The 15,448-nt window shown below is 44.8% G+C and overlaps 1 protein-coding gene across 3 annotated transcripts in view; it reads left to right on the forward strand.

Moving 5' to 3' along the window:
- Positions 1-15,448, forward strand: part of LOC311101141 (ubiquitin carboxyl-terminal hydrolase 22-like) — a 33,980-nt gene that overhangs the window by 15,287 nt on the left and 3,245 nt on the right. Inside the window, exons 3-12 of one of the 3 annotated variants that reach the window (XM_084142211.1) lie at positions 2,911-3,024; positions 6,981-7,082; positions 10,126-10,292; positions 10,898-11,045; positions 11,586-11,691; positions 12,880-13,038; positions 13,364-13,490; positions 13,610-13,701; positions 14,471-14,530; positions 15,218-15,367. In XM_084142211.1, the coding sequence (XP_083998337.1) occupies positions 2,911-3,024; positions 6,981-7,082; positions 10,126-10,292; positions 10,898-11,045; positions 11,586-11,691; positions 12,880-13,038; positions 13,364-13,490; positions 13,610-13,701; positions 14,471-14,530; positions 15,218-15,367 (1,225 nt within the window). The remainder of the gene's footprint in view (positions 1-2,910; positions 3,025-6,980; positions 7,083-10,125; positions 10,293-10,897; positions 11,046-11,585; positions 11,692-12,879; positions 13,039-13,363; positions 13,491-13,609; positions 13,702-14,470; positions 14,531-15,217; positions 15,368-15,448) is intronic. The other 2 variants (XM_084142212.1, XM_084142213.1) reach the window with 2 other exon arrangements.

Here is a 15,448-nt window from a genome sequence, read left to right on the forward strand (position 1 = left end):
AAACGACACAACCCCGCTTGAGATCATCACAGCAAACTGCTCACTGTCCTATCAGGTTGGGTGGTGCTGTAGTGTAGCTCTCCTCTTCTCATATGGACCACAGTCCCCACCAGCTCTACTCTGCCCTCACAGAGGAGAAGCCATAGAATAGTGATGTGCCATACTGGTCAACCTATACGTAAATTGATAGTTGGATCAGATGATACTCGTGATTGGAAAAGTGTTTTAATATGCCTAAGTAGATATTGGCAAAATACCTCCCTGCACATTCTCACTGAAAAAAAACTGCAGATTAGGATCAGCGCACAGAGGTTTGCCTGAACTTGCAGCGGGCAGCCAAGTTTCATCTTTTTTTCCATACCCTTGCCCCGCTTGTTAGATATTATGCACATTGATAGCTTGATAGCAAACGTCCTTGCCGTGTGATTTATTATAGTAGCAGGCAGCAGCAATCTAAATGATCAGACCAAAAAACAGTGGACGGAGAAATACAGTTTCACTTTATCCAATCAGAGCAGCAGGCTCAACGTACAGCCCGCCCTTCTCTTTACAGACAGCCAGATGAGTTATTTAGACCATGTAGAACCTCGCACATGACTGACTGACATGAGAAAGATGTGTGTTGGCACCCGATTTTATATTTTTTATCACGGACAATTACTAAAAATACTCGGATCATAATCGTATCCACAAAATTCCCCATATCCGTTACAATACTCGTTTTGTCCGACTACTCGGCACACCCCTACCATGGAACATCTGCTCTGCTCCTCTACCTCAGTCTTACTCCATTCACATTCGACACATCAGACCTGTACAGCACCACCACACCACTCCGCCACCTGCCAGGTCTCCCACCCACACCCCTGAAACATTAGACTCCTAATTAACCCCCTCCGCTTAACTAGGCAGGCCTCCGCTGCCCCCATTCAGCCTCCAATCACACACTGGCCCAAACAAAGACTGCTAAGTAGCAAATTATACTGTTGAGGAGGGTAATAAGCACCCAGTAAATAAAATTGTGTGTCCTTTTGTTCTGCTCTAGGGAAAGCACTGCTTTTTTATGGTGGCAGAACCCCAAATGAGCCCATGACAAGCAGAACATGTCAACAAACCTTATTGTGTTGTTATCAGTGCTGTTGTTACTTCCACCTCACAGTACCACATCAGAGATGGAGCTGATGGTGACATAAATCACCAACTCGTTATGCAACATAATCGCAACACAGTGCAACACGCCAGGATTGATGCCCCAGGGGCTATTGAATGTCACCTGTGTATTTGGCCACACATAGGCACTAGGCACCAATGGGTTGCTGATTCTCTGCCTGAGCAGCTCAGTGCATTGCAGCCCGGGTCTATTAGCATATTGGCCATAGATAGATTTACGCTACAGCGGTAGGAGAAGAAAAGAAGGACAGATCTCACTAGACAAGTGTGCAGAGTAATTAACACATCTTAATAAACCCAACATAATTCAATTAAACCAGTTCCTTCTCCTGTTCTGGATTCTTTTCTTTTCACCTAATTTTCCGGTTATTTTTTGGTTTCTTTCTTCCTTTCAGATATTTGGTCTGTTCTTCCTCAATTTGGCTCTTGGTATTATGTTTGTCTCCCTGTATCGGGTTATTTATCTTTCTCTCCGTCCTTTTTCTGGGTTCCCATGGTAACCTGCAGGTCTGTGGGTTTATTTTCGTTTAGTCTTCTCTCAGCAAGTCTCACCTTGTTACGCAACCTCTCTCTCTCTCTCTCTCTCTCTCCAGTTCTTATTGTGCCATTAACAGTGTGCCTGTCATTCAATCTGAGGCCTAAGGCTAGGGTTTTACTTTTCAGTCTCTATCCTATTTTATTGTGCTCGATTAGGTAAATTGCCTCCCTTGTTGATGTGGCAATCTGCAGGAAAGTTATATCTTCACTACAATGACAGCATTATAGGCTGATGTCCAATATCCACGGCATATTACAGCTGTAAAACTTGTAGTATTTGGTTTGGTGTGTGAATTGAATCTACAGGCAGACTTGATGTTCCACTCTTTGCTATTAGCTGCAGCTTGGTATTCACCAACACCTGCAGGGCCCAGTGTGACATTTCAATACATTCAGTCACAGCTGGCTCTCCAGTCAACACTATCTATCCACATTAATACCGTAATTAATCATTTGGGTGATCATTTAGACACACACACACACACAACCTGCATGTCCCTTGCTTTCTCCACATACACCTGATGATCGTTATGTCTGCCTCAAGCAGCCAATTGAATAGGCATGTTGTCATGGGAACTGCAAACAGGTATTGGAGCTATGGTTGCTGACAAGGTGAGGAGGATATGAGGGATAAAGAGAGGTGCAGCTTTTACCTGGCTCTATCCTCTTCATATCCCTCTGTCTGTGTGAGTACCTACATGCATGGTAGCTGACTAGTGACAGTGAAAGGGGGATTTTCAGATGAAATGGTGGAAAAGATGTCAACTATGGCTGATGAAATGATGAAATGTTCAAGTGGGGATGTGTTCACATTGACTAATCCCTTTGCACTCCCTCTCACTCCGTATCTTTTTCTACACCTCGTCATTACTGTGCTAAGGATGTTAGCAGAAAGTCAAGATGTCAGCACACAAGCTGGCCTTGCAGAGGTAGAGAACTAGCTAGCTGCATACTCTCCTTTCTCCAGGACTAATCTTGGAATTGCGTCCCAAATGGCACCCTTTTCCCTCTATAGTGCACTGGGCCCTGGTCAGAAGTAGGACACTATATATAGGGAATAGGGTGCTATTTGGGACACACCCTAGAGCTACAAATGAACGGAATGTTCCAACATAGCCTTGAGCTGTTTCATAACTCCTTCTCCTCTCCATCGATCATTTTTCTCTCATTCATTCCCATTCTCTTTGGGTTTTTTTCTTCCAGCTATAGATCTATTGTATGGAGGGATATACTGCTTTGTGTGCCAAGACTACATATACGACAAAGATATGGAACAGATTGCCAAAGAGGAACAAAGGAAAGCGTGGAAATTGCAAGGTATGTTCTTTCCCCTTTTCAATCCCCCAGTATTGCCCTCTGACTTATACAGTGACCCCTTGGCTATAGTCACAGATGTATGGAGCCATAGTACAGTATAGGGTTGCATGATTAATCACATTTTAAATGGAATTGTGATATTGATATGCACAATATCCATATAACAAGAGGCTGTGATATTTAGAAACGCCACTTAGGAGCCTCTTTTTTTGTGTGTTTTTTTTTAAACTACTTTTGATGTATTGCTCGAGTTTAGCGTTCTCTCTCTGTCTCTCTTTTGGCATGTTCCCAATCCCACACACCAAGCCCCGCCCCCTGTCACTCAAGCAGGCAGTTTCTCATGCTCAAGATTCACTCTGCAATGCATGCATTGACCAAACAACAGCATGCAGTCAACAGGTTTTTCCAAAAAAGAACGACACGCCTTTCCACTTTGCTTCTTAATATAAATCCACATGTTCTCTATATTATACTATTCTTTTTGTGTAACTTGCTCGCTAGTAAGTTGGTTTTAGCAAGCTGCAAAAGTGCCCCAAAACATTTTTTTAGCCGCTAATGCCAATTGCTTGCTAGCTAAATCTGGGAAACTGTCTTTTCACACCACATCGATATCAGGTTAGGAGACTGAGGTTAAGGTTAGGAAAAGGGTTAGTGAAAATGCTCTCTAACCTGCTACGAAAATCTCTTATCGAAGTGGTGTGAAAAGAGTGTCTCAGCTTTAGGGCTGTCCCCGACGACATTTTCTTTAGGTCAACCAAAGTCTGTTCTTTCAACCAATCGATTGGTAGAAATTTTTAAACGTGTATTTTTCTGTGTTTTAATAAAATCAACTATATACAGTGCATTCGGAAGGTATTCAGACCCCTTTCTTTTTCTAAAATTGATATTTTTTAAACACCCCCATGACAAAGCAAAAACACTTTTTTTTGACATTTCTGCTAATATATTACAAATAAAAAACAGATACCCTATTTACATACGTATTCAGACCCTTTGCTATGAGACTCGAATTTGAGCTCAGGTGCATCCTGTTTCCATTGACCATCCTTGAGATGTTTCTACAACTTGATTGGAGTCCACCTGTGGTAAATTTAATTGTTTGGAAATTATTTGGGAAGGCACACACCTGTCTATATAATGTCCCACAGTTGACAGTGCATGTCAGAGCAAAAACCAAGCCATGAGGTAGAAGGCATTGTCCGTAGAGCTCCGAGATAGGATTGTGTCGAGGCACAGATCTGGGGAAGTGTACCAAAAAAATTCTGCAGCATTGAAGGTCCCCAACAACACAGTGGCCTCCATCATTCTTAAATGGAAGAAGTTTGGAAACACCAATACTCTTCCTAGAGCAAAGTACAGAGAGATCCTTGATGAAAACCTGCTCCAGAGCGCTCAGGACCTCAGACTGGGGCAAAGGTTCACCTAAGCACACAGCCAAGACAACGCAGGAGTGGCTTCGGGACAAGTCTCTGAATGTCCTTGAGTGGCCCAGCCAGAGCCCAGACTTGAACCCGATCGAACATCTCTGGAGAGACCTGAAAATCTCTGAGCAATGATGCTCCCCATCCAACCTGACAGAGCTTGAGAGGATCTGCAGAGAAGAATGGGAGAAACTCCCCAAATACAGGTGTGCCAAGCTTGTAGCGTCATACTCAAGAAAACCAGAGGCTGTAATCGCTGCCAATGGTCCTTCAATAAAGTACAGAGTAAAGGGTCTGAATACCTATGTAAATGTGGTATTTCCGTTTAGTTTGTATTTTTTACAAAAAATGTGTTTTGCTTTGTCATTACGGGGTATTATGTGTAGATTGATGAGGAAACAATTTAATCAGTTTTAGAATAAGGCTGTAACGTAACAAAGTGGAAAAACTCAAGAGGTCTGAATACTTTCCGAATGCACTGTATGCATTGAGCTTGTCTGATGCTTTAAGCGCACTGTTTGAAATAAGACACAAACAAGAGGGAGCCAGAGATCAAGAAAAAAAAACATACTCGACCATCCTCCTCCCGATCCTTCTGGCTTTCGCAGATTCTGATGTTACTCTCCTGAATTTGCCGGTAATAGGTTACACGAGGAGTCTGCAACCTTTCTGATGTGGAATTTCAATTTATCTTACAATTTCTACCGATCTGCGTGCCAGTTGTGGTTTTCATATGCACATTTTCGTGTAACATTGTCATTTCATTTATAATGTCTTTGTATCTCAAGATCATTGTTATGTGGTTAATAAAAATTTGATCTAAATAAAAATGATACAAACCTAAAAAGTAACTTCTATTGCCATTGCCAACTATGTAAAAATAGCCTATAAAGCCAAAAAATTAAAACATTGCAGCCTGCAGGTAAAAAATATCCTGATAATAAAATAATAATAATAATCCTATAAATCACATTGGCTATGCATGGCCTGTCTGCAATGAACTTGAAACATTGCATCAACTATTAACTTGGGTCTGGCCTGAAGCTCATGCTAGCAAACTTGCAACATTGTATAAAATATTCTGGGCCCTCACAGTTTACAAAGCCAGTGAGCTCGGGACGGACACAGCTGTCAGCTATTTGCGCAAGGGATAAGAAGTAATCAAGTGGGCCTATTTTATGACGTTTTTGCCTTTCACACTGAGTGGTTATCGAAAGGGAGAGGGCTGGGAAGATTTTTCATATAGATTGAGGAACTGTTGTTCTCAATGGATGTGAAAACAGACTTAGTTTGCTTGCTGTTTGAGGTGAAGAAAACATTACTTTGAGAAGCTCCACACCTCATTAGTGGTGGTGCGTTAAGCCAATCAGAAATACTATCAGATCCCCAAATGGTTACATTTAAATGCCTACATTTGTGCGCAGGCCAGGTAGCCTATAGGCCTGCTTCTATGCGTAATCAGGTACGTGTCCTTACGCAATATTGACAATTACTCAATTGACAACTCTACAGCATACAATGACATTCTAGACGATTTTCTGCTTCCAACTTTGTGGCAACAGTTTGGGGAAGGCCCTTTCCTGTTTCAGCATGACAATGCCCCAGTGTACAAAGCGAGGTCCATACAGAAATGGTTTGTCGAGATCGGTGTGGAAGAACTTCACTGGCCTGCACAGAGCCCTGACCTCAACCCCATCGAACACCTTTGGGATGAATTGGAACACCGACTGTGAGCCTAATTGCCCAACATCAGTGCTCGAACTCACTAATGCTCTTGTGGCTGAATGGAAGCAAGGCCCCGCAGCAATGATCCAACATCTAGTGGAAAGCCTTCCCAGAAGAATGGAGGCTGTAATATCAGCAAAGGGGAGACCAACTCCATATTAATGGCCATGATATTGGAATGAGATGTTCGATGAGCAGGTGTTCATATACTTTTGGTCATTTAGTGTATTTATTTATTCATGTAATTGCTACTGCTCAACCAAACAATCAACTAGTCGACTAATTGAGGTCAGCCCTACTCAACTTAATCCACTGAGCTAGGGCAAATCTTGCTAGCAAGTATATAAATATTGTTTGTGCAACAGCTTGTTCTTAATCAGAGAGGAAAAGGCAAAGAATATTCTACCCATCTTTTTAAATGTAATTAGGGTCCCATGGGAAACACTGACCAACATTTTGGTTCCTGCTTTGTCACAACAATCTCCTGCCTTACTTTTTCATTCGTTGTCATGCCAAACAAAACTGCATTCCGAGTGCCCACTGTATTCCAACCATGCAATTAGAATGATCATTCTGTTTCTATCATTCCAACAGTTTACCCAAGTGTTATCTATAATCGCAATTAAAATCGCAATATTTGGTACAGAAATCGCAATTAAGATTTTTGTTGCCCATATCGTGCAGCCCTAGTACATTACTGCACCTCTGGTAGACACAATGTAAAACACCCATATTGTCTAAGTCCTCCAAGGTCTCTGCTTTGCACTTGTTTTTTTTAACGTTTTCTTTCCTGTCGTTTGTGTGTGTCAGGTGTAGGGGAGAAGTATTCGACGTGGGAGCCCACCAAGCGAGAGCTGGAGCTGCTGCGGCACAATCCAAAGCGTCGGAAAATGACGACAAACTGCACCATCGGTGAGGGCTCCTCCAGTGCCGCACTGGCTGGCTACAGCAAGAGTTGTCTTGTGCCTGGTGTGAAAACAAACCATAGTCCCTTATCCTAGCTCCTTACCCTGCCTAGCCCCTACCCTCTCCCCTTTCTGTGTTTCCAAATCTGAAGAAACCCAATAATGGGATAAGCAATATGACAGAAGGAAGTTGTAAGGCTTGGTGGAGCCATTGCCATTTTGAACACGCCATATTGGTCCATTCAGACCCGCAAACACAGAAGTGTTAGGGGAAGGGACTAGGGCTAACACAACTCTGGTCTGCTTCTCTCTATATGGGTGTAGTTAATTCCCAAGAGGTTCAGTGTGATTACAGCAGCTGCAGTACAGACTGTGATGTCTGGAGTATGTGGGTAGATAGAACCCCCAGTCTCTCATTAATCTCATTGCAGACTCTCCTGTTGGCTATGTCTGAAAAAGTGTGTGTGTGTCCATGTGTGTGCACAGTAGTAGTATGTTATTGATCAGGGATTTAGAAAGTGCTGTCCAGTGGAGAAATAAGACATTCCTCTCCTTCTCTCTCATTCTCACCCCTCCCCCTCCACACAGCTATGGAGCAGCTCAGACAGGGTTGGAGAATGAATGGTGTTAAACCACATCGCAGCAGTCTACTGCTAGGTGCTAAACATTCACGGTTTCTCTCTCGCGCTCTCAAATCTCAATTTGTATTTTTGTCAAGGTGCCCTGTACCGTGTCTAATGGTGCCCTGTGGGGGGTGTTTTCGTATCCAGAAGGCAGCAACCTCCTCGCTCTCTGACAGGTGCTCACAGCCGGAGCTGCTTGTCTCTCCATTCCTTTTCTGTTTAGTTAAATACTAAACTCAGGATTCTAGGGTGAGCAGCTGGTCAGAAGCAACATGTTTTTTTAAATATGTCATTGTGTATTTGTTGTAAATGTTTTCGTGGCAGTTGTGTAAAAAGTAAATAGTTGGAAGAGTTCATTGGAAATAATGCCATTGTTGAGTAGATGCTATTTTCTCTTGAACCATATGGTCTATCTACTAGGAACTCATGGACAACATGGATTGCAGTATAAACAATATATACTGTATATATGAATCATTTTATAAAAGGTTATACAAAAATATATAAAAATGTCACATGCTTCGTAAACAACAGATGTAGGCTATTAGTGAAATGCTTACTTACGGGTCCTTTCCAACAATGCAGAGTTAAAGATGAACAAAAAAATTAATAATGAAATTGTGACATGAGGAATAAACGCACAGTGAATAAAGAATAACGAGTAAAAAATAACATGGCTATATACAGGGAGTACCAGTACCGAGTCGATGTGCAGGGGTACAAGGTCATTGAGGTAGCTATGTACATAAAGGTAGGGGTAAAGTGACTAGGCAACAGGATAGATAATAGACAGTAGCAGCAGCAGCATATGTGGTGAGTGTGAAAGTGCATGTGGCGTCAGTATGCATGTGTGCGCGTGTTTTGTATGCGTGTTGGGGTGTCAGTCTAAGTATGTGTGGGTAGAGTCCATTGTGTGTGCATAGTCATTCAGTGCAAAAGTTAATACAAAGAAGGGTCAATGCAGCTAGTCCGGGTAGCCATTTGATGAGCTATTTAGCAGTCTTATGGCTTGGGGGTAGAAGCTGTTAAGGGTCCTGTTGGTTCCAGACTTGGTGCACTGACATCGCATGTCATGTGGTAGCAGAGAGAACAGTATGACTTTGGTGGCTGGAGTCTTTGACAATTTTGTGGGCCTTCCAATGACACAAGCTGCTATAGAGGTTGTGGATGACAGGGAGCTCGGCCCTAGTGATGGGCAATACTCACCACCCTCTGTAGCGCCTTGCGCTGTGTGGGTGGGTGTGTGTGTGGGCCGTGTTTATTCCTTAGTGATGTGGACACCAAGGAACTTGAAGCTCTCAACCTGCTCCATTACAGCCCCATCGATGTGGATGGGGGCGTGCTCGCCCCTCTGTTTCCTGTAGTCCATGATCAGCTCCTTTTGTCTTGCTGACGTTGAGGGAGAGGTTGTTGTCCTGGCACCACACTGCCAGGTCTCTGACCTCTTCCCTATAGGCTGCCTCATTGTCGTCGTTGATCAGTCCTACCACCGTCGTGTCGTCAGCGAACTTGATGGTGTTGAAGTCATACGTGGCCACGCAGTAGTGTGTAAACAGGGAAAACAGGAGGGGACTAAGCACACACCCCTGAGGGGCCCCCGTGTTGATGGTCAGCATGGCGGATGTGTTGTTGCCTACCCTCACCACCTGGGGGCGTTCCGTCAGGAAGTCTAGGATCCAGTTGCAGAGGGAGGTGGTCAGTCCCAGGGTTCTGAGCTTGTGATGAGCTTGGAGAGGGGACTATGGTGTTAAATGATGAGCAGTAGTCAATTAACAACATTCTTACCTTGGGTATTCCTTTTGTCCAGGTGGGTGAGGGCAGTGTAGAGTGCCATAGAGATTGCGTCATCTGTGCATCTGTTGGGGTGGTATGCGAATTGGAGTGGGTCCAGGGTGTCTGGGATGATGGTGTTGATGTGAGCCATGACCAGTCTTTCAAAGCATTTCATGGCTAGAGATGTGTGTGCTACGGGGCAGGTTACCTTGGCGTTCTTGGGCACGGGGACTATTATTCAAGTATAAATTACCAAAGTTACAATAGATTGAAATTACCGGTAGCTTTGCATGCAACCCTACCTGTCAGGGTATCCCAGCTCTGTGGGTCTTACCCTGTTGTCCTCCTGACAGTGTGGGGCTGCTGTGTTCACTCCAACCTCCGTCTAGGGACCACTGTGACCATCTGTTACAGCCTTGGCTCCACTGGTTCTCATTTACTGTAGTGGTTTTGGAACTGGAAATAATATTCAAGATTGGTATGATCTCTGTGTTTCTACATCTCTCTCCCTCCCTCCCTCCCTCCCTCTCTCTCTCAAGCTCTTTTTCCCCCCCATTCACTTGTCTGTTCCTTTTTCTCTCCATCTCCTGCCTCCTGCTTCTCTCTCTGTTGCTCTTCCCCTCTCTACCTCTAACCCTCCCCTCTCTCCCTCAGGTCTTCGAGGTCTGATCAATCTGGGCAACACGTGTTTTATGAACTGTATCGTCCAGGCTCTCACCCACACACCCCTGCTGCGGGACTTCTTCCTGTCCGACAGACACAAGTGTGAAATGCAGTCCAACTCCTGTCTGGTGTGTGAGATGTCCCAGCTCTTTCAAGAGGTAAGGGGTTAAACATATATTTCTCTCTTTCAGGCTCACACCTCCTCCATTCTCCTCCCTCTTTGTTTCTCAGCCCACCTCTACTGCTGTCTAGCACTCTTCTTCTAAATCTTTCATCTCAGCCCAAAACGATCTTCTCTTTCATTTTCTCTTCCTCTAAAACCATTATTGTGGAAAGTACTTAGCTAGCTAAGTCATTGTCACATTGAGTCAGTACGTGGTGGGATTTGCATGGTTTAAGGGCCTGTTTCATCCCGCCCCTTCGCCAACCCTTATTCTCTCTTATCCCTCTTTTTCTTTTCCCTCGCCTCACTTTCTTTCTCCCTCTCCATTCCCCCGTTCCTTCTCCCCTCCCATTTTTAACATTTCCGTTCTTTCTCTCCTCTCTCTCTCTCTCTCTCTCTCTCTCTCTCTCTCTCTCTCTCTCTCTCTCTCTCTCTCTCTCTCTCTCTCTCTCTCTCTCTCTCTCTCTCTCTCTCTCTCTCTCTCTCTCTCTCTCTCTCTCTCTCTCTCTCTCTCTCTCTCTCTCTCTCTCTCTCTCTCTCTCTCTCTCTCTCTCTCTCTCTCTCTCTCTCTCTCTCTCTCTCTCTCTCTCTCTCTGTCAGTTCTACTCGGGCCACCGTTCGCCCCACATTCCCTTCCGACTGCTGCACCTGGTGTGGACTCACGCGCGCCACCTAGCAGGCTACGAGCAGCAGGATGCCCACGAGTTCCTCATCGCTGCCCTGGACGTGTTGCACCGCCACTGCAAAGGTCTGCATCATAGTACAGGAGCATATACACACACACTACATTATAAGACCTACCTTTTTATATATAGTGGCAGACACCCTAAAATTACACAGCCTTTCACCCACATACATGTACACACACAAACTTGTACAGACAATCCGATTGTAGAAAGCAATACTGCTCTACTCAAATGGCACCCACACTCTGTACTTCTGCTACGATCAAACGATTGGAGGAAAAGTAGGAATATGAGAAAGGAAGAGGACAGCGAGTGGGGGAGAATGAACTAGAGAGGAGGAGAGTGAAGGAACTGGCTGGTCTGCTATCTGACTGCCTGGATGTGCTGAGATGAGAGGCTGCTAATTGACACAGAGCCTCTTTACATAAGTGCTGATTGTGTTTGCTTGGCTGTGTCCTCCTCCAACATCCCTCATTTTCTCACTCTTTCTCTCGATCTGTCTTTCTCTGATACTGTGGGTGGGGGGGGGTTATGCGGCAGTCGACAAGCTTTAATTCTCAATCGTGTGTATGTTTGTCCCTGTGCTCTCCATGTTCACCAAGGAGATGATAACGGGAAGAAGGCCAACAACCCCAATAACTGCAACTGCATCATCGACCAAATCTTCACTGGGGGCCTGCAGTCTGACGTCACCTGTCAAGTCTGCCAGTATGCTCCTCTCTCTTTCTCTCTCTCTGTGTGTGTGTGTGTGTGTGTGTGTGTGTGTGTGCTTGTCAGCAGTGTGAAAGTTATTTTTCCTCTACATCTTTATGTTTCACCCTTACTGTGTGTGTGTGTGTACTCTTGTTGCATCATGTTGATCAGGCTTCAAACCAACACTTTTTTTACATCACTCACTCATCCCTGATCTGACCCCTTCTCCTCTGCAGGGAGTCAGGGAGAGTGGGACTGATTTTGAACACACACTACCCACTGCTCCACTCCCACTGCTTTAGCAGCCAGGCCCCCTACTGGCCAGTGTAGGCTCTGACATAGTGTTCTACCCACATCTGGGGGACACATAGATCATTGCACAATATTTACTCATTCACAAAGAATCAGTGATTTCATTTTGAGTTTGCAACCCTGATTGAGAAGCATTAGTGCAAATGTTTTTTTGATTTGTATAGACGGATTGGTTGTTTAGCAACAAAACCGACGTGTGCGCAACTATGGGGCAAAACAGACAGGGTTGGCTTAGATTGTTGACATGTAAACTATATTTAGTCTCCAATGTTTATTAAAAACATAAATTTGCACAATGAGCACTTGTTGTCTCTCAAATACATCGTTAAAGTTGTTGGTTAGCTAACTAGATAATTTTAGCCATATTAGCATTGGCATGAAATCAGTCAAAATACCTCAAAACAAGACATCTTATCAAGAAGATGAAACTAGCTGAAACGAGTCACTTACGATTGCCCACATTGCAGTTTCTTGACATTGTTGGTAGCCATCCCGAATCACTTAAAGGACTCAGACTTCTACCCCATTGAAGCGTGCGTGTCGTTGTCAGCTAACACGTCTAAATATACACTTGCATGCAAACTAACATTGTCAAAGTGTTGTTACTGTGACTACTTAGGTAGCCTAGCGGTTAAGAGGTTTAGGTCAGTAACTGAAAGGTCGCTGCTTCGAATCTCCGAGCCAACTAGGTGAAAAATCTGTTTGTGTCCTTGAGCAAGGCACTTAACCATAATTGGTCCTGTAAGTAACTCTGGATAAGAGCGTCTGCTAAATGACTAAAATGTACTTATATGGTGGGGGTCATAAGATGGTTTAATAGGCTTTGGGTCAGTCAAAGCCCAAACGTTACAGGGCCATTCCCTAACAGACCCCTCCCCTCTCGTCCTGTAGTGGTGTTTCCACGACGATAGACCCATTCTGGGACATCAGTCTGGACCTGCCGGGGTCGTCCACGCCTTTCTGGCCCCTCAGCCCCGGGGGGGACGGCAGCACACTCAACGGAGAGAGCCACCTATCAGGGGCCACCACACTCACAGACTGTCTACGCAGGTATCTCATCACTCTATCCCTCTCTCCACCTCTCAGGGGCCACCACACTTACTGATTGTCTAGGCAGGTACTACTCATCCCTTTATCTTCATCACTATCCCTTTCGCTGTTGCTCTCTTTCTCTCTCCCGCTCTCCGTCTATCAGCGGCCATCACTCTCACTTTGTCTATGCAGGTAATCATCCCTCTGGCTATTTCCTTCCACTTCCACTCATCGCTTTAACCTTCTCTGTATCTCTCTATTCGGCTGTCCATCTTTCTACCATGCACACACACTCACACACGCACGCACGGAGTGTGTTCTTACCCTTGTCCGTCTTCTGCAGGTTTACCCGACCAGAGCACTTAGGGAGCGGCGCCAAGATCAAGTGTAGCGGTTGCCATAGTTACCAGGAGTCCACCAAACAGCTGACCATGAAGAAGCTCCCCATTGTGGCGTGTTTCCACCTCAAAGTGAGTGTTTTTTCTCTGTATTTGTGTAAAGAAATATAACTTTAGTACGTTCTACCACTGTAATATCTCTTAACCGCTCCCTTTGTCTCGTGCTCTCCTCTGTCTCTCTCTCTCTCCAGCGGTTTGAACACTCTGCGAAGTTGCGGAGGAAGATCATTACGTACGTCTCGTTCCCCTTAGAGCTGGATATGACTCCCTTCATGGCCTCCAGGTCAGTCTGAACAATGAGCCAGTCACACAGTGGAGGAGACCAGGGCTGCATCTCAATAGTCTGAAGTCCCTTCCTTTATTCATATTATCCTTCTTCTGCACTGATCTGAGAGAAGTGACTAAGTGAAAATCAGTCCACTGATGGTCTCTTTGCTATGTAGCCTTCACCTGCCGATTCTTAAATCAGTGATAATGAAGGAAAGGAGAACGGGAAAGGCCCCTTGAGTCAATTGAGATGCACCCCCTCTCCCGCATAGAATTATACGTGTGTGTGTATGTGCTGTCCGACCAACCACATCCATTTGCTGTGTATGTAATTGGTGGTTTAACTTAATTAGCCAAACACAGGTGTGCGCGCACACACACACTCATCCGTAACTCCCCATGCGTATCCCCTGATGTTCCGCATGTCAAAACGGCACCTGCTGCTGAGGGGACTCAAATTAAGTCAAATGGATTCAGATCGCTCTCCTCCAGAGAGAAAGAAAGGGATGACTGCAACTGCATGAATTGAATGAATAAGTGTACGTATGAAAGGGATGTGTTACATTGGTGCGAAGGTGGGAATGTAATCTATGATTAGTGTCAGTAAGTCAGGGGCCTCATTAGAAACAGTGCCTGACAGGGTGAGGTGTTAATCTCATAGCTAAGTCAACTTCAAAGGGGTGCTCTGAGGATTTATTGTAATGTACATGTATGATATTAAGCTAGAGGATGGCTTAGTGTGATGGTCTTTGTTCGTTGTTGCTGACATATTGTGTGTCTTTCAGTAAAGAGAACAGGATGAACGGACAGTACCAGCAGTCAGTAGACGTTTTCAACGACAATAAGTAAGTGCACTGTCCCTCTAACAATGGTATTACACTGAGTATACAAAACATTAGGAACACCTGCTCTTTCCGTGACAGACTAATAACCAGGGAAATCCAGGTAAAAGCTATGATCCCTTATTGATGTCACTTGTTAAATCCACTTCAATCAGTGTAGATGAAGGGGAGGAGACAGGTTAAAGAAGGATTCTTAAGCCTTGAGACAATTGAAACATGGATTGTACATGTGCGCCATTCAGAGGATGAATGGGCAAGACAAAAAATGTAAGTGCCTTTAAACGGGGTATGTTAGTAGGTGCCAGGCGCACCGATTTGTGTCAAGAACTGCAACGCTGCTGGGTTTTTCACGCTCAACAGTTTCCTGTGTGTATCAAGACATCCAGCCAACTTGACACAACATGGGGCAGCATCCTTGTAGAGTCCAGGCCTGGACGAATTGAGACTGTTTTGAGGGAAAAAGGAAGGGTTGCAACAACATTTTAGGAAGTTTTCCTAATGTTTGGTATACTCAGTGTATGTTGCATGTAAAGAACAATACAATGACAGTGAATTGCTTTGATTTGAACCAATTCTCACCCATTTTCTGCCTCCCTTTCTCGCTCTCTTCCCCCTCTCCCGTTCTCTCTTTCTCTCCCCCTCCTTCCCTCCCTCCACTCTCTCTCCATGCCTTCCCCTCTCTCCCTCCAGGTATTCTCTGTTTGCGGTGGTCAACCACCAGGGTACTCTGGAGAGTGGTCACTACACCACGTTCATCCGGCAGCACAAGGACCAGTGGTTCAAGTGTGACGATGCCGTCATCACCAAGGCCAGCATCAAGGACGTGCTGGACAGTGAAGGGTGAGCTCAGACCACTACAACCTCAACCTTTATGGTGTTAACCCCTTAAGGTCGATGTCCCTGCCCCCGCGGAAATCAAAT

This window comes from Coregonus lavaretus (genome assembly GCF_964263955.1).
Source record: "Coregonus lavaretus genome assembly, chromosome: 25".
Classification (NCBI taxonomy): Eukaryota; Metazoa; Chordata; class Actinopteri; order Salmoniformes; family Salmonidae; genus Coregonus; species Coregonus lavaretus.